We start from the raw sequence: 25,321 nt of genomic DNA, 5'->3' as shown, positions 1-25,321 counted from the left end.
ATAGAATACAAGTGTCGTATAGAATACAGGGGACGTATAGAATACAAGTGTCGTATAGAATACAGGGGACGTATAGAATACAAGTGTCGTATAGAATACAGGGGACGTATAGAATACAGGGGACATATAGAATACAAGTGTCGTATAGAATACAAGTGTCGTATAGAATACAGGGGACACATAGAATACAAGTGTCGTATAGAATACAGGGGAAGTAAAGAATACAAGTGTCGTATAGAATACAAGTGTCGTATAGAATACAGGGGACGTATAGAATACAAGTGTCGTATAGAATACAGGGGACGTATAGAATGCACGGGATGTATAGAATACAAGTGTCGTATAGAATACAGGGGACGCATAGAATACAAGTGTCGTATAGAATACAGGGGACGCATAGAATACAAGTGTCGTATAGAATACAGGGGACGTATAGAATACAGGGGACGTATAGAATACAAGTGTCGTATAGAATACAAGTGTCGTATAGAATACAGGGGACGTATAGAATACAAGTGTCGTATAGAATACAGGGGACGCATAGAATACAAGTGTCGTATAGAATACAGGGGACGCATAGAATACAAGTGTCGTATAGAATACAGGGGACGCATAGAATACAAGTGTCGTATAGAATACAGGGGACGCATAGAATACAAGTGTCGTATAGAATACAGGGGACGCATAGAATACAAGTGTCGTATAGAATACAGGGGACGCATAGAATACAAGTGTCGTATAGAATACAGGGGACGCATAGAATACAAGTGTCGTATAGAATACAGGGGACGCATAGAATACAAGTGTCGTATAGAATACAGGGGACGCATAGAATACAAGTGTCGTATAGAATACAGGGGAAGTAAAGAATACAAGTGTCGTATAGAATACAAGTGTCGTATAGAATACAGGGGAAGTAAAGAATACAAGTGTCGTATAGAATACAGGGGACGTATAGAATACAGGGGAATTAAAGAATACAAGTGTCGTATAGAATACAGGGGACGCATAGAATACAAGTGTCGTATAGAATACAAGTGTCGTATAGAATACAGGGGAAGTAAAGAATACAAGTGTCGTATAGAATACAGGGGACGTATAGAATACAGGGGAATTAAAGAATACAAGTGTCGTATAGAATACAGGGGACATATAGAATACAAGTGTCGTATAGAATACAGGGGAAGTAAAGAATACAAGTGTCGTATAGAATACAAGTGTCGTATAGAATACAGGGGACGTATAGAATACAGGGGAAGTAAAGAATACAAGTGTCGTATAGAATACAGGGGACATATAGAATACAAGTGTCGTATAGAATACAGGGGACGTATAGAATGCATGGGACGTATAGAATACAAGTATTGTATAGAATACAGGGGACGTATAGAATACAGGGGACGTATAGAATACAGGGGACATATAGAATACAAGTGTCGTATAGAATACAGGGGACGTATAGAATACAGGGGACGTATAGAATACAGGGGACGTATAGAATACAAGTGTCGTATAGAATACAGGGGACGTATAGAATACAAGTGTCGTATAGAATACAGGGGACACATAGAATACAAGTGTCGTATAGAATACAGGGGAGGTATAGAATACAAGTGTCGTATAGAATACAGAGGACATATAGAATACAAGTGTCGTATAGAATACAGGGGACGTATAGAATACAAGTGTCGTATAGAATACAGGGGACGCATAGAATACAAGTGTCGTATAGAATACAGGGGACGTATAGAATACAGGGGACGTATAGAATACAGGGGACGTATAGAATACAAGTGTCGTATAGAATACAGGGGACGTATAGAATACAAGTGTCGTATAGAATACAGGGGAGGTATAGAATACAAGTGTCGTATAGAATACAGAGGACATATAGAATACAAGTGTCGTATAGAATACAGGGGACGTATAGAATACAAGTGTCGTATAGAATACAGGGGACGCATAGAATACAAGTGTCGTATAGAATACAGGGGACGTATAGAATACAGGGGACGTATAGAATACAAGTGTCGTATAGAATACAGGGGACGTATAGAATACAAGTGTCGTATAGAATACAGGGGACGTATAGAATACAAGTGTCGTATAGAATACAGGGGAGGTATAGAATACAAGTGTCGTATAGAATACAGGGGACATATAGAATACAAGTGTCGTATAGAATACAGGGGACGTATAGAATACAGGGGACGTATAGGATATAAGTGTCATATAGAATGCAGAGGATGTATAAAATGCAGGGGTCGTATAGAATATAAGTGACATGGCATTTTGGCTGCAGAGTGAATGCCATAAAGATGAAGCCCATAACACAGTCGCGCACACAGTTTCTCTCTGATTCCCGCCATTCCGGATTATTTTCCATCTCCCGCCACATTGTCCAGAATGAATAATGGGGCCGTTATGGAGAAGAATTTGTCCCATAAACATTAACCCCTCGTATGACTCTGAGAACAGAAAAATAAGAAAGTTTGGGAGGCGGGGAGTCAAAATCAGAGCATGCTTGGTCAGGAGGGGGTTAATCTGCGCCCCTTTCTATCGGACTGCGCAGGAATATTCGCTCATCACTTTCTGGCCATAAATGGCTAAAAATGAGAAAAGTAAAAATCCTGCGCTTTGTATTAATCTCACATTCTCCATAGTCTCTGCCGCGGGCGCCGGGGGCTGCAGGTAACGTGTATCCATGGAAACACAACACTCAATATCTCCTATAAGATCAACATAGTCATTTACACGTGCGAGCTCAGACTCCGCCCACAATATCCGGAGAACGAGCGTCAGCTGTGTGCGTCATTAACCCCTCATGTGCCAGGCAGCAGCCCCCAAGGGGTTCCTACATTATTATATGCACAAACTAACCGCAAGAATAAACATACGCAGAATCATCGCCGCAAATATCAGAGAAATCACTAAATACAGCGCACGGATCATTATATGTAATATAGGAGAGCAAATAATGTAGTAGATGTCACCGGCAGTCCTATGTAATGTAGTAGATGTCACCGGCAGTCCTATGTAACACCACAGATAACACAGTGATAACTCTCTATATACAGGTAATGTAGGAGATGTCACCGGCAGTCCTATGTAACACCACAGATAACACAGTGATAACTCTCTATATACAGGTAATGTAGTAGATGTCACCGGCAGTCCTATGTAACACCACAGATAACACAGTGATAACTCTCTGAGTACAGGTAATGTAGTAGATGTCACCGGCAGTCCTATGTAACACCACAGATAACACAGTGATAACTCTCTGAGTACAGGTAATGTAGTAGATGTCACCGGCAGTCCTATGTAACACCACAGATAACACAGTGATAACTCTCTATATACAGGTAATGTAGTAGATGTCACCGGCAGTCCTATGTAACACCACAGATAACACAGTGATAACTCTCTATATACAGGTAATGTAGTAGATGTCACCGGCAGTCCTATGTAACACCACAGATAACACAGTGATATCTCTCTATATACAGGTAATGTAGTAGATGTCACCGGCAGTCCTATGTAACACCACAGATAACACAGTGATAACTCTCTATATACAGGTAATGTAGTAGATGTCACCGGCAGTCCTATGTAACACCACAGATAACACAGTGATAACTCTCTATATACAGGTAATGTAGTAGATGTCACCGGCAGTCCTATGTAACACCACAGATAACACAGTGATAACTCTCTATATACAGGTAATGTAGTAGATGTCACCGGCAGTCCTATGTAACACCACAGATAACACAGTGATAACTCTCTGAGTACAGGTAATGTAGTAGATGTCACCGGCAGTCCTATGTAACACCACAGATAACACAGTGATAACTCTCTATATACAGGTAATGTAGTAGATGTCACCGGCAGTCCTATGTAACACACAGATAACACAGTGATAACTCTCTATATACAGGTAATGTAGTAGATGTCACCGGCAGTCCTATGTAACACCACAGATAACACAGTGATAACTCTCTATATACAGGTAATGTAGTAGATGTCACCGGCAGTCCTATGTAACACCACAGATAACACAGTGATAACTCTCTATATACAGGTAATGTAGTAGATGTCACCGGCAGTCCTATGTAACACCACAGATAACACAGTGATAACTCTCTATATACAGGTAATGTAGTAGATGTCACCGGCAGTCCTATGTAACACTACAGATAACACAGTGATAACTCTCTATATACAGGTAATGTAGTAGATGTCACCGGCAGTCCTATGTAACACTACAGATAACACAGTGATAACTCTCTATATACAGGTAATGTAGTAGATGTCCCCGGCAGTCCTATGTAACACCACAGATAACAGTGATAACTCTCTGAGTACAGGTAATGTAGTAGATGTCACCGGCAGTCCTATGTAACACCACAGATAACACAGTGATAACTCTCTGAGTACAGGTAATGTAGTAGATGTCACCGGCAGTCCTATGTAACACCACAGATAACACAGTGATAACTCTCTATATACAGGTAATGTAGTAGATGTCACCGGCAGTCCTATGTAACACCACAGATAACACAGTGATAACTCTCTATATACAGGTAATGTAGTAGATGTCACCGGCAGTCCTATGTAACACCACAGATAACACAGTGATAACTCTCTATATACAGGTAATGTAGTAGATGTCACCGGCAGTCCTATGTAACACCACAGATAACACAGTGATAACTCTCTATATACAGGTAATGTAGTAGATGTCACCGGCAGTCCTATGTAACACCACAGATAACACAGTGATAACTCTCTATATACAGGTAATGTAGTAGATGTCACCGGCAGTCCTATGTAACACCACAGATAACACAGTGATAACTCTCTATATACAGGTAATGTAGTAGATGTCACCGGCAGTCCTATGTAACACCACAGATAACACAGTGATAACTCTCTATATACAGGTAATGTAGTAGATGTCACCGGCAGTCCTATGTAACACCACAGATAACACAGTGATAACTCTCTGAGTACAGGTAATGTAGTAGATGTCACCGGCAGTCCTATGTAACACCACAGATAACACAGTGATAACTCTCTATATACAGGTAATGTAGTAGATGTCACCGGCAGTCCTATGTAACACACAGATAACACAGTGATAACTCTCTATATACAGGTAATGTAGTAGGTGTCACCGGCAGTCCTATGTAACACCACAGATAACACAGTGATAACTCTCTATATACAGGTAATGTAGTAGATGTCACCGGCAGTCCTATGTAACACCACAGATAACACAGTGATAACTCTCTATATACAGGTAATGTAGTAGATGTCACCGGCAGTCCTATGTAACACCACAGATAACACAGTGATAACTCTCTATATACAGGTAATGTAGTAGATGTCACCGGCAGTCCTATGTAACACTACAGATAACACAGTGATAACTCTCTATATACAGGTAATGTAGTAGATGTCACCGGCAGTCCCATGTAACACCACAGATAACACAGTGATAACTCTCTGAGTACAGGTAATGTAGTAGATGTCACCGGCAGTCCTATGTAACACCACAGATAACACAGTGATAACTCTCTATATACAGGTAATGTAGTAGATGTCACCGGCAGTCCTATGTAACACACAGATAACACAGTGATAACTCTCTATATACAGGTAATGTAGTAGGTGTCACCGGCAGTCCTATGTAACACCACAGATAACACAGTGATAACTCTCTATATACAGGTAATGTAGTAGATGTCACCGGCAGTCCTATGTAACACCACAGATAACACAGTGATAACTCTCTATATACAGGTAATGTAGTAGATGTCACCGGCAGTCCTATGTAACACCACAGATAACACAGTGATAACTCTCTATATACAGGTAATGTAGTAGATGTCACCGGCAGTCCTATGTAACACACAGATAACACAGTGATAACTCTCTATATACAGGTAATGTAGTAGATGTCACCGGCAGTCCTATGTAACACTACAGATAACACAGTGATAACTCTCTATATACAGGTAATGTAGTAGATGTCACCGGCAGTCCCATGTAACACCACAGATAACACAGTGATAACTCTCTGAGTACAGGTAATGTAGTAGATGTCACCGGCAGTCCTATGTAACACCACAGATAACACAGTGATAACTCTCTATATACAGGTAATGTAGTAGATGTCACCAGCAGTCCCATGTAACACCACAGATAACACAGTGATAACTCTCTATATACAGGTAATGTAGTAGATGTCACCGGCAGTCCTATGTAACACCACAGATAACACAGTGATAACTCTCTATATACAGGTAATGTAGTAGATGTCACCGGCAGTCCTATGTAACACCACAGATAACACAGTGATAACTCTCTATATACAGGTAATGTAGTAGATGTCACCGGCAGTCCTATGTAACACCACAGATAACACAGTGATAACTCTCTATATACAGGTAATGTAGGAGATGTCACCGGCAGTCCTATGTAACATCACAGATAACACAGTGATAACTCTCTGAGTACAGGTAATGTAGTAGATGTCACCGGCAGTCCTATGTAACACCACAGATAACACAGTGATAACTCTCTGAGTACAGGTAATGTAGTAGATGTCACCGGCAGTCCTATGTAACACCACAGATAACACAGTGATAACTCTCTATATACAGGTAATGTAGTAGATGTCACCGGCAGTCCTATGTAACACCACAGATAACACAGTGATAACTCTCTATATACAGGTAATGTAGTAGATGTCACCGGCAGTCCTATGTAACACCACAGATAACACAGTGATAACTCTCTATATACAGGTAATGTAGTAGATGTCACCGGCAGTCCTATGTAACACCACAGATAACACAGTGATAACTCTCTATATACAGGTAATGTAGTAGATGTCACCGGCAGTCCTATGTAACACCACAGATAACACAGTGATAACTCTCTATATACAGGTAATGTAGGAGATGTCACCGGCAGTCCTATGTAACATCACAGATAACACAGTGATAACTCTCTGAGTACAGGTAATGTAGTAGATGTCACCGGCAGTCCTATGTAACACCACAGATAACACAGTGATAACTCTCTATATACAGGTAATGTAGTAGATGTCACCGGCAGTCCTATGTAACACCACAGATAACACAGTGATAACTCTCTATATACAGGTAATGTAGTAGATGTCACCGGCAGTCCTATGTAACACCACAGATAACACAGTGATAACTCTCTATATACAGGTAATGTAGTAGATGTCACCGGCAGTCCTATGTAACACCACAGATAACACAGTGATAACTCTCTATATACAGGTAATGTAGTAGATGTCACCGGCAGTCCTATGTAACACCACAGATAACACAGTGATAACTCTCTATATACAGGTAATGTAGTAGATGTCACCGGCAGTCCTATGTAACACCACAGATAACACAGTGATAACTCTCTGAGTACAGGTAATGTAGTAGATGTCACCGGCAGTCCTATGTAACACCACAGATAACACAGTGATAACTCTCTATATACAGGTAATGTAGTAGATGTCACCGGCAGTCCTATGTAACACACAGATAACACAGTGATAACTCTCTATATACAGGTAATGTAGTAGGTGTCACCGGCAGTCCTATGTAACACCACAGATAACACAGTGATAACTCTCTATATACAGGTAATGTAGTAGATGTCACCGGCAGTCCTATGTAACACCACAGATAACACAGTGATAACTCTCTATATACAGGTAATGTAGTAGATGTCACCGGCAGTCCTATGTAACACCACAGATAACACAGTGATATCTCTCTATATACAGGTAATGTAGTAGATGTCACCGGCAGTCCTATGTAACACTACAGATAACACAGTGATAACTCTCTATATACAGGTAATGTAGTAGATGTCACCGGCAGTCCCATGTAACACCACAGATAACACAGTGATAACTCTCTGAGTACAGGTAATGTAGTAGATGTCACCGGCAGTCCTATGTAACACCACAGATAACACAGTGATAACTCTCTATATACAGGTAATGTAGTAGATGTCACCGGCAGTCCTATGTAACACACAGATAACACAGTGATAACTCTCTATATACAGGTAATGTAGTAGGTGTCACCGGCAGTCCTATGTAACACCACAGATAACACAGTGATAACTCTCTATATACAGGTAATGTAGTAGATGTCACCGGCAGTCCTATGTAACACCACAGATAACACAGTGATAACTCTCTATATACAGGTAATGTAGTAGATGTCACCGGCAGTCCTATGTAACACCACAGATAACACAGTGATAACTCTCTATATACAGGTAATGTAGTAGATGTCACCGGCAGTCCTATGTAACACTACAGATAACACAGTGATAACTCTCTATATACAGGTAATGTAGTAGATGTCACCGGCAGTCCCATGTAACACCACAGATAACACAGTGATAACTCTCTGAGTACAGGTAATGTAGTAGATGTCACCGGCAGTCCTATGTAACACCACAGATAACACAGTGATAACTCTCTATATACAGGTAATGTAGTAGATGTCACCAGCAGTCCCATGTAACACCACAGATAACACAGTGATAACTCTCTATATACAGGTAATGTAGTAGATGTCACCGGCAGTCCTATGTAACACCACAGATAACACAGTGATAACTCTCTATATACAGGTAATGTAGTAGATGTCACCGGCAGTCCTATGTAACACCACAGATAACACAGTGATAACTCTCTATATACAGGTAATGTAGTAGATGTCACCGGCAGTCCTATGTAACACCACAGATAACACAGTGATAACTCTCTATATACAGGTAATGTAGTAGATGTCACCGGCAGTCCTATGTAACACCACAGATAACACAGTGATAACTCTCTATATACAGGTAATGTAGTAGATGTCACCGGCAGTCCTATGTAACACCACAGATAACACAGTGATAACTCTCTGAGTACAGGTAATGTAGTAGATGTCACCGGCAGTCCTATGTAACACCACAGATAACACAGTGATAACTCTCTGAGTACAGGTAATGTAGTAGATGTCACCGGCAGTCCTATGTAACACCACAGATAACACAGTGATAACTCTCTATATACAGGTAATGTAGTAGATGTCACCGGCAGTCCTATGTAACACCACAGATAACACAGTGATAACTCTCTATATACAGGTAATGTAGTAGATGTCACCGGCAGTCCTATGTAACACCACAGATAACACAGTGATAACTCTCTATATACAGGTAATGTAGTAGATGTCACCGGCAGTCCTATGTAACACCACAGATAACACAGTGATAACTCTCTATATACAGGTAATGTAGTAGATGTCACCGGCAGTCCTATGTAACACCACAGATAACACAGTGATAACTCTCTGAGTACAGGTAATGTAGTAGATGTCACCGGCAGTCCTATGTAACACCACAGATAACACAGTGATAACTCTCTATATACAGGTAATGTAGTAGATGTCACCGGCAGTCCTATGTAACACACAGATAACACAGTGATAACTCTCTATATACAGGTAATGTAGTAGGTGTCACCGGCAGTCCTATGTAACACCACAGATAACACAGTGATAACTCTCTATATACAGGTAATGTAGTAGATGTCACCGGCAGTCCTATGTAACACCACAGATAACACAGTGATAACTCTCTATATACAGGTAATGTAGTAGATGTCACCGGCAGTCCTATGTAACACCACAGATAACACAGTGATAACTCTCTATATACAGGTAATGTAGTAGATGTCACCGGCAGTCCTATGTAACACTACAGATAACACAGTGATAACTCTCTATATACAGGTAATGTAGTAGATGTCACCGGCAGTCCCATGTAACACCACAGATAACACAGTGATAACTCTCTGAGTACAGGTAATGTAGTAGATGTCACCGGCAGTCCTATGTAACACCACAGATAACACAGTGATAACTCTCTATATACAGGTAATGTAGTAGATGTCACCAGCAGTCCCATGTAACACCACAGATAACACAGTGATAACTCTCTATATACAGGTAATGTAGTAGATGTCACCGGCAGTCCTATGTAACACCACAGATAACACAGTGATAACTCTCTATATACAGGTAATGTAGTAGATGTCACCGGCAGTCCTATGTAACACCACAGATAACACAGTGATAACTCTCTATATACAGGTAATGTAGTAGATGTCACCGGCAGTCCTATGTAACACCACAGATAACACAGTGATAACTCTCTATATACAGGTAATGTAGTAGATGTCACCGGCAGTCCTATGTAACACACAGATAACACAGTGATAACTCTCTATATACAGGTAATGTAGTAGATGTCACCGGCAGTCCTATGTAACACACAGATAACACAGTGATAACTCTCTATATACAGGTAATGTAGTAGATGTCACCGGCAGTCCTATGTAACACACAGATAACACAGTGATAACTCTCTATATACAGGTAATGTAGTAGATGTCACCGGCAGTCCTATGTAACACCACAGATAACACAGTGATAACTCTCTATATACAGGTAATGTAGTAGGTGTCACCAGCAGTCCCATGTAACGCCACAGATAACACAGTGATAACGCTCTATATACAGGTAATGTAGTAGATGTCACCGGCAGTCCTATGTAACACCACAGATAACACAGTGATAACTCTCTATATACAGGTAATGTAGTAGATGTCACCGGCAGTCCCATGTAACACCACAGATAACACAGTGATAACTCTCTATATACAGGTAATGTAGTAGATGTCACCGGCAGTCCCATGTAACACCACAGATAACACAGTGATAACTCTCTATATACAGGTAATGTAGTAGATGTCACCGGCAGTCCTATGTAACACCACAGATAACACAGTGATAACTCTCTGAGTACAGGTAATGTAGTAGATGTCACCGGCAGTCCTATGTAACACCACAGATAACACAGTGATATCTCTCTATATACAGGTAATGTAGTAGATGTCACCGGCAGTCCTATGTAACACCACAGATAACACAGTGATAACTCTCTATATACAGGTAATGTAGTAGATGTCACCGGCAGTCCTATGTAACACCACAGATAACACAGTGATAACTCTCTATATACAGGTAATGTAGTAGATGTCACCGGCAGTCCTATGTAACACCACAGATAACACAGTGATAACTCTCTATATACAGGTAATGTAGTAGATGTCACCGGCAGTCCTATGTAACACACAGATAACACAGTGATAACTCTCTATATACAGGTAATGTAGTAGATGTCACCGGCAGTCCTATGTAACACCACAGATAACACAGTGATAACTCTCTGAGTACAGGTAATGTAGTAGATGTCACCGGCAGTCCTATGTAACACCACAGATAACACAGTGATAACTCTCTATATACAGGTAATGTAGTAGATGTCACCGGCAGTCCTATGTAACACACAGATAACACAGTGATAACTCTCTATATACAGGTAATGTAGTAGATGTCACCGGCAGTCCTATGTAACACCACAGATAACACAGTGATAACTCTCTGAGTACAGGTAATGTAGTAGATGTCACCGGCAGTCCTATGTAACACCACAGATAACACAGTGATAACTCTCTATATACAGGTAATGTAGTAGATGTCACCGGCAGTCCTATGTAACACCACAGATAACACAGTGATAACTCTCTATATACAGGTAATGTAGGAGATGTCACCGGCAGTCCTATGTAACACCACAGATAACACAGTGATAACTCTCTATATACAGGTAATGTAGTAGATGTCACCGGCAGTCCTATGTAACACACAGATAACACAGTGATAACTCTCTATATACAGGTAATGTAGTAGATGTCACCGGCAGTCCTATGTAACACCACAGATAACACAGTGATAACTCTCTATATACAGGTAATGTAGTAGGTGTCACCGGCAGTCCCATGTAACGTCACAGATAACACAGTGATAACTCTCTATATACAGGTAATGTAGTAGATGTCACCGGCAGTCCCATGTAACACCACAGATAACACAGTGATAGCTCTCTATATACAGGTAATGTAGTAGATGTCACCGGCAGTCCTATGTAACACACAGATAACACAGTGATAACTCTCTATATACAGGTAATGTAGTAGATGTCACCGGCAGTCCTATGTAACACCACAGATAACACAGTGATAACTCTCTATATACAGGTAATGTAGTAGATGTCACCGGCAGTCCTATGTAACACCACAGATAACACAGTGATAACTCTCTATATACAGGTAATGTAGTAGATGTCACCAGCAGTCCTATGTAACACCACAGATAACACAGTGATAACTCTCTATATACAGGTAATGTAGTAGATGTCACCGGCAGTCCTATGTAAATAGTGGCAGTTCTCGCTTATCTGTGCTCTCCCTGTATCTATATACCCTGGCCTAGACATTTTGACTTCTTGCTCCTTCCCCATATGTCCCTCTAGCGCCCCCTAGCTAGTTTTTTGGTGTATTGCTCTCTCTCAGTTGGTGTCTGGTGGACTCTGGCTTTTCGCTCAGGGATAATATGGTCGATAAGCTCATTGTGGAGTGTAACTCCCGGGGGTTGGGGGGGGATGTGACTTGCGTCCTCAGTAATCCGCGGATTGTCTCTAGTCTGTATCTATGAGGCGACTAATTAATAGGAAGTCGTTATCATGGAAACAGAGGCAAGTGTTTCTGTATCCTGGGAATATAGTCAGCGCCTCATTACAGCGGCCCGCTTATTAGAGTCCCATAAGCCCCTGATTCCCATTAGTAGCAGAACTTCACATCCACAAGTTTCCGGCATATTCCGCACTCACTGTTTTCTCCAGTTTATGGCGCTGACTGGTTCGGACTGTGTCTGATATTTCTACAAGTCAGTGGACGCTGCGGGAATATTCTGAAAGTTATTATATTAGGAAGTGATGATTCAAGAGTATTGGGGTGGATCTAAGTTACTTGGGGGAGGTCCCTGTGGCTAGGACCACCCCTGAGCTTCTCTGTCATGTCCCCTGTATTAAGTTCATGCTTCATAGATCAGGCCAATAATGGACACAAGGGGTTAAGGCTGTCATGTCTCCTCTATATTCGGTGACCCCGGAGCTGTGCGCGTCCCCTACTTCTTTGTTATGGGATATGTTTTGGCGCGGTCTCGGTCTTCATCCCGCCATCTGTACAGCGGATTACATGGAAGGAAAGAAGGTCCCTCATAATCTTCATATTTCCTCTGTAACATCTGGGGGCGCTCGGGATTATCGCTTATAATCTCTTCATTCTGCTTTCTCTTGTATTTGCTATAGAATATTCGGATCATTGTCCTCGCCGTTCCTGTGAGCAGTAAAGATGGCGGCACAGCTAGCGCTCCCGCCAGCCGTCATCCCGGGTTCTGTTTGGCGTTTTTAGTAAATACTCTGGTTACTGAGATAGAGGCGGCCCATGGATTGTGTTATGTGGCAAGAGGTGATTGATTCCTGATTGTGGACATGTGGGTGGGGCTAAGTTGTTTGGGGCTAGGACCACCCCCAAGCTTCCTAGTAATATCTCCTGTATTGCTTCTTGGGGTGCTCTATAACAGATGCAAAGGGTTAATGCTGCTGCCGGCTGTGGAGGAGAGCACATGAAACGTTGCGCAGATCTAGGTCGATGTTTCTGGTGACAACAGCGCAACTTTTTTTTTTCCAAGGACGTTTAGAGGTTTGGAGCGGACACCTGCGCTGAGGTAAATGTGACGGCGGCTGCAGCTGCACCAAAGTCATCACAACATAAATAAAGGCGAGTCTCCAGGGGACGGATTGTGCTGTGGCAGCACATGGGCAGCGTGCACGGCAGGGACTCTCAAGGTGACAGCGCCGCTCCCTGTGCACTAATGAGGGATCCTGGCCCCTGGGTAATTTAATAATAATCCTATAGTTGTGCCTTGTCAGTCCCTGGGTCCCCAATCACCTCTGCCAGGCGCGAGTCTTTTGGCGGCGCCTCCCTGTGGATTTGCACAGTATAGATCCTGTTTTCACTATTGTTTTGGAGCAGCCGGTAATGAGTCTGGCGCGCAGTGCGGCTAAGCCGCAGCTTTTATTCTAATAAAAACCGAATGCAAACTGCGCCAGTCTCTGCACATGTGTGAATGGGGCCACAGTGTTAGCAATTGAGTATCAGCAGTTACCTGTGCAGGCAGGGCACATATGGGGAGAGAAATTATTGTTGGGGGATTGGTACAGATTTTGCATTGAGACCCAGAAGGTTCATCTTACGGCTCTGGTAGCAGAGCGCCCCCCAGTGGTAACTCTTCTGTCTTATTACACAAGGGGAGATTTCTGAAGACTGGCGTGTTCAATGCAGATCTTCACAACCCCTGACGGGCAGAGGGTGCACCTCATATAACCCGGACCATGTACCACAGCGGTGTAGACCAGTGCCATGTAGGCCAGATCTCTGGTGGGGTCCCCACAAACCCCCTTTTTCGGGAATGTGGCAAAGGCGTTTTAAAAAAAGAAAAAATTTGCAAATATTTTGCGCCAAGTATTTTCAACTTTTTTTTTGCCAAGTCATAATAAGTCTGTCCCATGTTGGTTCCAATCATCTTCCCGCCTAAGCCTCCCATGCCTTTGTTCTGGCATCATGAAGCAGAGAGCTCAGGATGAACATTGCCCATAATATCAAGTCTGCTACATTGTGACGATTCCTCAGCGGTGCGAATAAGATCAAATCATGACAGAGCCTCTGAATAGAAATAAAACGTGTATTCTCATTCACTGCCAGCAAGCAGAGATCTTACACGAGGTTCACAGCAGCTCAGGCTCTCATCGTTCTGCTCCATCGGGTGACTCGAACAACGGAGAGACGGAGCGTGAAAACGTGCGCAGCCACGAGCCCCATTGGCTTTCATTTACCAAAACAGAAACTTTCTTAAAGTACATTTACCTGACCGCCCCTTTAAGTTCAGCATAGCTGAGGATTCCCTTCAAGGTGATCAGTCAGGTCATTACAGTTCTTGGATCTTCTCACGTAATCGATGTTTAATCATCTGAGCGGCCGCCGCTGTCTGGCACATCATGGACGGCGGTAAATGGAGTCTGGAATCCCATCATGGACGGATGACTTCTATACATCAGGATGAGCGCTCATCCCCCCAATGTTCCTACAGCCAGGTGGAGGTCACCGTATACATAGACTCCGCCCACCGCTCCCTCCTCGCGCTCCGTTATTTGTCACTTTTATTGCTGGAACCCGTCGGGACACAGATAACCAAAAAAGGCCACAACGAGATGAGAGGAGCCGGCCCGGCCGCTTGTGTGTGTCACTGTCGTGTTTATACAGCGAAACGTGTCAGTCAGTGCAGAGATTGGCCTCGATTCCAGTCACATTGTAAAAACATTGGAGCGCTGCGCGGGGATCAGGGATATTTGTTACAATGTGACCTGTACGTATAACAATCTCCATGGCCTGTGATAGGTAATGATTGGCGCACGATACTGCAGCGTCCGGCGAGGCCAGCCGATCTATGCTTTATTCTAATATACGACAATGTGCAAATGTTTTAGGCAGATGATCCGCAGTAAGAAATAGAAGGGTTAATAGTTTATTTTATGGAATGAATGAGGCAAAGAGAAATGGAAGTCCCATCAATATTCGGTGTGACCTTTGCCCTTTGCCTTCTTCTCGGTCCTTGCAGACAGTTTTTGGCGGATCTGCGCAGGGAGGTTGTTCCCGCCGCCATCTTGCACAGATCTTCTGTGGATGTTGCTCCAGTCCGTCACTCTATTCATGTCATCCCAGACAGCCTGGATGATGCTGAGATCAGGGCTGTATCTGTGGGGGTCGTATCATCACTTCCAGGACTCCTCCAAAGGGCAAAGGTCACACCAAATATTGATGGGATTCACCTTTCTCTTTACTCCAGAGCCGCATTCAACATTGCCTGGGAGTTAAGGCTAGGTCACACTTGCTATAACAATGACTATAGACTACAATGGGGTCGCCGGGGTCCGCCGGGTGTCTGATGCTTTTATATTGAAACCAGTGGAGAGAAGTCTCTGCAGCCGAGTCCGATGCAAATCTGAACCTAGCCTAAGAAGTCCATGAGATAAATCCCTTTAAGAAGCTTCTGTCAGGTGCGGCACGTCGGTTGTTGGTTGACTTTGCGGGGCCTGCAGCAGACAAGGTGTTAATTGAAAATGAGATGCAGCGATGTTTGCAGGGAATAATTTATAACGTGCGATGTGCGCAGCCCACGGATCAAAGCCTCGCACCCAGCGCACCACGCCGAATTTTTAACCCGTTTCAGCTTAGAGCAAATCATTTCTATCAGCGAGGATTAGGGCGACGACAACAACAAAGAGGGAGAGTAAAAATAGCAGCGAATTTCACGGGCGTTTATCCATGAGACTGGAGTGACGGACAGCTCTGTGTGCACAAGAAAACCCATTTACGGTAAAAGAAGCTGAAATGGAAAATGAGATGTGACGGCGAGGTGAGGATCACTGTGTGCGGGACCAGGGCGCCGAATCCCAGGATACTCATGTCATAGGCCATAGATCTGCAAGGCAGCACAGTGCACCACCTGAGGGATACACCTGAAGCCCCTGATATTTACAGGGCTTGTCCATCCTTGTCTCTGGTTTATGACGTCTCCAAGTGCTGAAGTTTCTGTTCACTATACGCTGCCATATACGTAATGCTTCCTGCCCCATCCTGCACTGCGGCTCTCCTGTCTGCTATACTGACATGTCACATGACTGCGTGCAACCCATTCTGGTCCGCCAGGTAGACTTTAGTAGGTGCAATGCAGAACTATCTACCATTCTGGCAGTGTGCAAAGCTGGGTGGCCAGCATCATAGATAGGATGGTAGTGGTTGTCACTCCACCTGTTGGTCACGTCCCATTTTCAACATGGCTGCAAAATAAAGTCCCACATCCAGTGACCCAGGAGATTTGTCCGCTCTTCCTGGAATCCAGGAGGTCACGTTTTATTTTCAGAAGCCTCCGGGAAGTATCAGGTGTTGGCAAATTTGCTTCACAGTTCCCGTTCCTCTTATGTCCACTCTTTGGATTAAATAAAAGAAATAAAATGCAGCACATATTGCGTGTGTGATTACAGTCATAATGTAAGATTATTCACACCAGGATCTAGAATTCTATTCGCTCCCCTTGATCATGAACTGTTTTTGTCGCCTGTGGTCGTTTGCCGCTGTCACGATGACATGATTGGACTTGTCCCCGTTTGCTCCCTCTCTCCGTCACCCTTCTTGTGTCCCCACTTGCCCTTGACAATACACAGAGCCCTCCGGCGCCAGCTGAGGGTTTGTGTATCTGGATGGAGGGTCCGGCTGCTGGTGTATCAGGAGATGCTCACGTCTCACGCCTCGTAGTATCTGTCACCTGGCGCTGGTCCGCGATCGTTGGCGGGCGCCCAGGTGCCCACTTTCAGTGCTAGGCCAGTGGATTAACCATTTCCTCTAACCAACTGAGGCCACATAGATAATGTGTGATGTACAGCAGCAGAACGCGACGTCCTCTGGTCACTGACAGGAGGGGGGACTAATAGGTCAGGGGTCTTGGTACAGGGGGGGGGGACACTAATAGGTCAGGGGTCTCGGTACGGGGGGGGGGGGACGCTAATAGGTCAGGGGTCTCGGTACGGGGGGGGGGGGGGACACTAATAGGTCAGGGGTCTCGGTACGGGGGGGGAGACTAATAGGTCAGGGGTCTCGGTACACACTTCAGAATGGCGGTTCATTGACCTTCTACTCACCAGTCAGTGCCAGCCATGACCTCCATAAGGTTTGCACTGAAGTTTAGGCTGCGGATCCTCACACCAAAAACACACAGACCTGCATGGCTTCTGCCTCCTCTCATCCGGCGGGGGTCCTGCTGTAGGGGGTGCAGAGACAGCAATCGCTACCGGGCCCTGCACCCTAAAGGCCTCTGTACTACATAAGAACAGACAGTGTTACAGATCGCACATGGTGAGGAGTGGGGACCCAGTTACAAATCTTGCTCTAAGGCCCGGGAGCTTAAAGGGGTTGTCCAGGCTAAACAATACTTCTAATTAGGAAACCTACTCAACTGTCCCGGTGCTCCGGTGTCCTCCTGGGGGGTCCGGTACAGTCGGCTCCTTCTTGCTGCTGAATTTCTCACCGGCTGTGATGTCCCAGACAGGTAGTGACTTCTCCGATTCCCTTCTTAAGGTCACTCATTAGCGTCAGCTGTCACTACGGCCTAAAGACAACAAGAGAGCTGCAGGACGGAGCGCGCGGGGAGGCCCCGGAGCACCGAGCGCAGGCGAGGATGGTTGTTTTATTCCCACCTTCCCGGGCCTAATTAATTACTACAATTTTCCCCTGGACAACCCCTTTAAGGTTACACTTCTGGGCCTAATGGCACTACAGACCCTACTGAATATCCTCCCCTGCCTTGTGGATAGCTTAGAGCGTTGAGGTCACAGCGCCCCCCGCTGGTCGGGTCTATTCCAACCTTGTCACCACGGCCTCCGGACATGAAATCTCTCATTGGTCCTATGTGATAGACCTGCCATATGCAGTGAGCAGGTGATGCAAGTTTTCAGCAATGGCGACGTGCACAAGAAGTACCACAAATCCTGCGCGCGTCGTATCACATACCGTAACCGCGTATTATAAATGAAGGGGGAACGTTCCCCGTGTACCCCGGTGGGGATGGCTGCTATCTTACAGACAGATGTCCTGATGGCCCCTGATCATAAAGGAAATCACCCCCACCCCCATCATCACTCTCACGGTCACCTTCACTGTCATACTCGTCGTTCCATTATCGCCAGGTGCGACCATACGTGGACTGTCAGCGGATATAATGGGCTCTATATAATGTGCCTGTCAGCTGTGTGAGCAGGACCTGCTGGGGTGTGACTGTAGCTTCTGGATGTGACGGGGTTTCCATTCACTGACAGTAAGCAGAGACCTTACGGCTGATTATTTTGGCTGTGACATTGCGCAGGGATTGGCTTGGGTTCTGTGTTATACGATGCAGAGCTGTAGTTCGCACTATACCCGTGTCCGTGTCGGCTCTGCTATGCGGTGTGACCGCTCCGTGTGTGTTCTGCAGCCTGTGATGTCATGAAGCCGCTCCACGCACACTGATCGCAGCATCCGCGTTTCTTTTCGCAGTCGGGTGGGTTTCCATGGCAACACAAGAGCGTCAGCTGCAGGTTCGGGGTCTGCCGTCGCCTTCCAGTTATTTCGCAGATATATTTCCCTGCCTGACAACAACCTGAGGAAAAAAACCTCATCAGGACTGGAGTCTGAACAAGGTCCTATCACAGCTCACATGGTGGTGGTGGAAGAGCTGAGCCCCGCCTCCTGGACTCCTTACAAAAGTCATAGCCCATATAACCAATCACAGCCCATATAACCAATCACAGCTCATATAACCAATCACAGCCCATATAACCAATCACAGTCCATATAACCAATCACAGCCCATATAACCAATCACAGCCCATATAACCAATCACAGCCCATATAACCAATCACAGCCCATATAACCAATCCCAGCCCATATAACCAATCACAGCCCATATAACCAATCACAGCTCATATAACCAATCGCAGCCATATAACCAATCGCAGCCATATAACCAATCGCAGCCCATATAACCAATCACAGCCCATATAACCAATCGCAGCCCATATAACCAATCGCAGCCCATATAACCAATCACAGCCCATATAACCAATCACAGCCCATAGTAACCAATCACAGCTCATATAACCAATCACAGCCCATATAACCAATCACAGCCCATATAACCAATCACAGCCCATATAACCAATCACAGTCCATATAACCAATCGCAGCCCATATAACCAATCACAGTCCATATAACCAATCACAGCCCATAGTAACCAATCACAGCTCATATAACCAATCACAGCCCATATAACCAATCACAGCCCATATAACCAATCACAGCTCATATAACCAATCACAGCCCATATAACCAATCACAGCCCATATAACCAATCACAGCTCATATAACCAATCACAGTCCATATAACCAATCGCAGTCCATATAACCAATCGCAGCCCATATAACCAATCACAGCCCATATAACCAATCGCAGCTCATATAACCAATCGCAGCCCATATAACCAATCGCAGCCCATATAACCAATCGCAGCCCATATAACCAATCGCAGCCCATATAACCAATCGCAGCCCATATAACCAATCGCAGCCCATATAACCAATCACGGCTCATATAACCAATCCCAGCCCATATAACCAATCACAGCTCATATAACCAATCACAGTCCATATAACCAATCACAGTCCATATAACCAATCGCAGCCCATATAACCAATCACAGTCCATATAACCAATCACAGCCCATATAACCAATCACAGCCCATATAACCAATCGCAGCCCATATAACCAATCGCAGCCCATATAACCAATCGCAGCCCATATAACCAATCACAGTCCATATAACCAATCACAGCCCATATAACCAATCACAGCCCATATAACCAATCGCAGCCATATAACCAATCGCAGCCCATATAACCAATCACAGTCCATATAACCAATCGCAGCCCATATAACCAATCGCAGCCCATATAACCAATCACAGCCCATATAACCAATCACAGCCCATATAACCAATCACAGTCCATATAACCAATCACAGCCCATATAACCAATCACAGCCCATATAACCAATCACAGCCCATATAACCAATCGCAGCCCATATAACCAATCGCAGCCCATATAACCAATCACAGCCCATATAACCAATCACAGTCCATATAACCAATCACAGCCCATATAACCAATCACAGCCCATATAACCAATCACAGCCCATATAACCAATCACAGCCCATATAACCAATCACAGCCCATATAACCAATCACAGCCCATATAACCAATCACAGCCCATATAACCAATCACAGTCCATATAACCAATCACAGTCCATATAACCAATCACAGCCCATAGTAACCAATCACAGCTCATATAACCAATCACAGCCCATATAACCAATCACAGCCCATATAACCAATCACAGCTCATATAACCAATCACAGCCCATATAACCAATCACAGCCCATATAACCAATCACAGCTCATATAACCAATCACAGTCCATATAACCAATCGCAGTCCATATAACCAATCACAGCCCATATAACCAATCACAGCCCATATAACCAATCGCAGCTCATATAACCAATCGCAGCCCATATAACCAATCGCAGCCCATATAACCAATCGCAGCCCATATAACCAATCGCAGCCCATATAACCAATCGCAGCCCATATAACCAATCGCAGCCCATATAACCAATCGCAGCCCATATAACCAATCACGGCTCATATAACCAATCCCAGCCCATATAACCAATCACAGCTCATATAACCAATCACAGTCCATATAACCAATCACAGCCCATATAACCAATCACAGCCCATATAACCAATCACAGCCCATATAACCAATCACAGCTCATATAACCAATCACAGTCCATATAACCAATCACAGTCCATATAACCAATCGCAGCCCATATAACCAATCACAGCCCATATAACCAATCACAGCCCATATAACCAATCACAGCCCATATAACCAATCACAGCCCATATAACCAATCGCAGCCCATATAACCAATCGCAGCCCATATAACCAATCACAGTCCATATAACCAATCACAGCCCATATAACCAATCACAGCCCATATAACCAATCGCAGCCATATAACCAATCGCAGCCCATATAACCAATCACAGTCCATATAACCAATCGCAGCCCATATAACCAATCGCAGCCCATATAACCAATCACAGCCCATATAACCAATCACAGCCCATATAACCAATCACAGTCCATATAACCAATCACAGCCCATATAACCAATCGCAGCCCATATAACCAATCGCAGCCCATATAACCAATCGCAGCCCATATAACCAATCACAGCCCATATAACCAATCACAGCCCATATAACCAATCACAGCCCATATAACCAATCACAGCCCATATAACCAATCACAGCCCATATAACCAATCACAGCCCATATAACCAATCACAGCCCATATAACCAATCACAGCCCATATAACCAATCGCAGCCATATAACCAATCGCAGCCCATATAACCAATCACAGTCCATATAACCAATCGCAGCCCATATAACCAATCGCAGCCCATATAACCAATCACAGCCCATATAACCAATCACAGCCCATATAACCAATCACAGTCCATATAACCAATCACAGCCCATATAACCAATCACAGCCCATATAACCAATCGCAGCCCATATAACCAATCGCAGCCCATATAACCAATCACAGCCCATATAACCAATCACAGCCCATATAACCAATCGCAGCCCATATAACCAATCACAGCCCATATAACCAATCACAGCCCATATAACCAATCGCAGCCCATATAACCAATCACAGCCCATATAACCAATCACAGCCCATATAACCAATCCTAATACAGCTTTGATATTTCCGGAGCAGAGTACAGAATGAAAGCTGTGCTGTGATTGGTTGCTATGACATCTAAGCTCATTGTGCTCATTAATTCGGCCGTTGTGTCCTGTGACCCCCTATATATATATATATTGTCAAAGAGCTGAGGTATACGTCTTCCTCCGGATGGTCTTTTGAATCAACACGGACGCAAGAGGTCGGGAGACAACAGCAATTTATTGTAATCCACAAAGTTAGTAGCCGGCGGCGGTCACATCAACCGTAATAACAATAAGTCCACAGAAGTCACAATCCAATGATAGCTTTGGTTCCTTGGTCCTGTAACTAAATTCTGGCTCTCTGCAGAGCTGTGCACAGGCCGGTTAACACATACTAACTGCAAGCTATATACTATATACTAAGACTGTTACACCTATATCTGTGGGGGGGAAGGGCTGAGTCACAGATCCTTCCCCCCTCACCTATACCAAGGAGAGCAGACTCCCTGTCTAATATGGACAATGCACAGTCCAACATCTTCTTGGAGACACTGATCAGATTATCTCCACCCATTGTCCTCACTGGTCCTCACTAGTTAGAGATATTTGCATACAATGTGCTAACACACTAGACCCCAATCAGCCAACTACACATTGATGTATATAACAGGTTAGAGAATACATTCCACATGAAATATATATTACACATTGCCTATAGTATAGACTCTAACCATCCCGTGACATATATATACTGCTCTCTCTCTATATATATATATATACTGCTCAGTGGTGAGGGGTGCAGCTCACTTCTTCTGGGCCCATCCTGGGGAGCAGAGGGAACCTCATACCTATTAGTAGTAATTAAGTAGGCCTCAGTAATCAAAGCCTGACCTTAGCAACCATACCCTTCCATAGCAACCAATCACAGTGCAGCTTTCATTTTTCAAGACCAGTGTAAGAATTGCAAGCTCTGCTCTGATTGGTTGTTATGGGTTACAGCACCAGGCTCTGTGCAGGGATGTGTAGATGACATGGCGGCCCGCGCCTCAGATCTCTGCTGTTTCCCTGCTATGGCCTCTGTGAGGGGAACAGCAAATATTAGAGTGACGTTCACATTCGCTCTCAGTAGATAGAAGTGATATAATGGCGGCCATGACAGGGCTGTGAGGGGCAGTAATGGATGGGGGACAGTCCAGTCACATGTCAGACTGCTGTACCTGTAACTGTCACCGTACACACTGCCATAGGTCGCACACTCACAGATATACCTTATACTATAGGTGGCCCTTATAGGGATGTGGCCAGTATAGGAGTGAGAGAACTGTCAGGGTGTCCTAATATTCCTCTGTGCTGCTGTGGTTGTACTCCTCTTCCCAGATGCCTCACCCTCCATGCTCTTCTGCTTTCAGGTCGTGTCCAACATCCTTATCTTCTTGTGCACAAATATTGTTGGTGTTTGCACTCACTATCCAGCGGAGGTGTCACAGAGGCAAGCGTTCCAGGAGACCCGGGAATGTATCCAGGCTCGTCTGCACTCCCAGAGAGAGAACCAGCAGCAGGTGAGACCCCGAGCGCCAACACTGTGCCCGACTACTCACAGCACCAGCAGAATAGTGAGCGCAGCTCTGGAGTATAATACAGGATAAGTAATGTAATGTATGTACACAGTGACTGTACCAGCAGAATAGTGAGCACAGCTCTGGAGTATAATACAGGATAAGTAATGTAATGTATGTACACAGTGACTGCACCAGCAGAATAGTGAGCGCAGCTCTGGAGTATAATACAGGATAAGTAATGTAATGTATGTACACAGTGACTGTACCAGCAGAATAGTGAGCGCAGCTCTGGAGTATAATACAGGATAAGTAATGTAATGTATGTACACAGTGACTGTACCAGCAGAATAGTGAGCGCAGCTCTGGAGTATAATACAGGATAAGTAATGTAATGTATGTACACAGTGACTGTACCAGCAGAATAGTGAGCGCAGCTCTGGAGTATAATACAGGATAAGTAATGTAATGTATGTACACAGTGACTGCACCAGCAGAATAGTAAGCGCAGCTCTGGAGTATAATACAGGATAAGTAATGTAATGTATGTACACAGTGACTGTACCAGCAGAATAGTGAGCGCAGCTCTGGAGTATAATACAGGATAAGTAATGTAATGTATGTACACAGTGACTGTACCAGCAGAATAGTGAGCGCAGCTCTGGAGTATAATACAGGATAAGTAATGTAATGTATGTACACAGTGACTGTACCAGCAGAATAGTGAGCGCAGCTCTGGAGTATAATACAGGATAAGTAATGTAATGTATGTACACAGTGTCTGTACCAGCAGAATAGTGAGCGCAGCTCTGGAGTATAATACAGGATAAGTAATGTAATGTATGTACACAGTGACTGTACCAGCAGAATAGTGAGCGCAGCTCTGGGGTATAATACAGGATAAGTAATGTAATGTATGTACACAGTGACTGTACCGGCAGAATAGTGAGCGCAGCTCTGGAGTATAATACAGGATAAGTAATGTAATGTATGTACACAGTGACTGTACCGGCAGAATAGGGAGCGCAGCTCTGGAGTACAATACAGGATAAGTAATGTAATGTATGTACACAGTCACTGCACCAGCAGAATAGTGAGCGCAGCTCTGGAGTATAATACAGGATAAGTAATGTAATGTATGTACACAGTGACTGTACCAGCAGAATAGTGAGCGCAGCTCTGGAGTATAATACAGGATAAGTAATGTAATGTATGTACACAGTGACTGTACCAGCAGAATAGTGAGCGCAGCTCTGGAGTATAATACAGGATAAGTAATGTAAT

General features: G+C 44.1%; 1 protein-coding gene across 1 annotated transcript in view; it reads left to right on the top strand.

Annotated features, from left to right (window-relative positions):
- Positions 1–25,321, top strand: part of ADCY5 (adenylate cyclase 5) — a 108,712-nt gene that overhangs the window by 46,875 nt on the left and 36,516 nt on the right. Inside the window, exon 2 of the mRNA XM_075284715.1 lies at positions 23,891–24,040. Coding sequence (XP_075140816.1) covers positions 23,891–24,040 — 150 coding nt within the window. The remainder of the gene's footprint in view (positions 1–23,890; positions 24,041–25,321) is intronic.

Source organism: Leptodactylus fuscus, chromosome 8 (assembly GCF_031893055.1).
Source record: "Leptodactylus fuscus isolate aLepFus1 chromosome 8, aLepFus1.hap2, whole genome shotgun sequence".
Taxonomy (NCBI): Eukaryota; Metazoa; Chordata; class Amphibia; order Anura; family Leptodactylidae; genus Leptodactylus; species Leptodactylus fuscus.
This window is presented reverse-complemented; position numbering and strand designations above follow the sequence as displayed.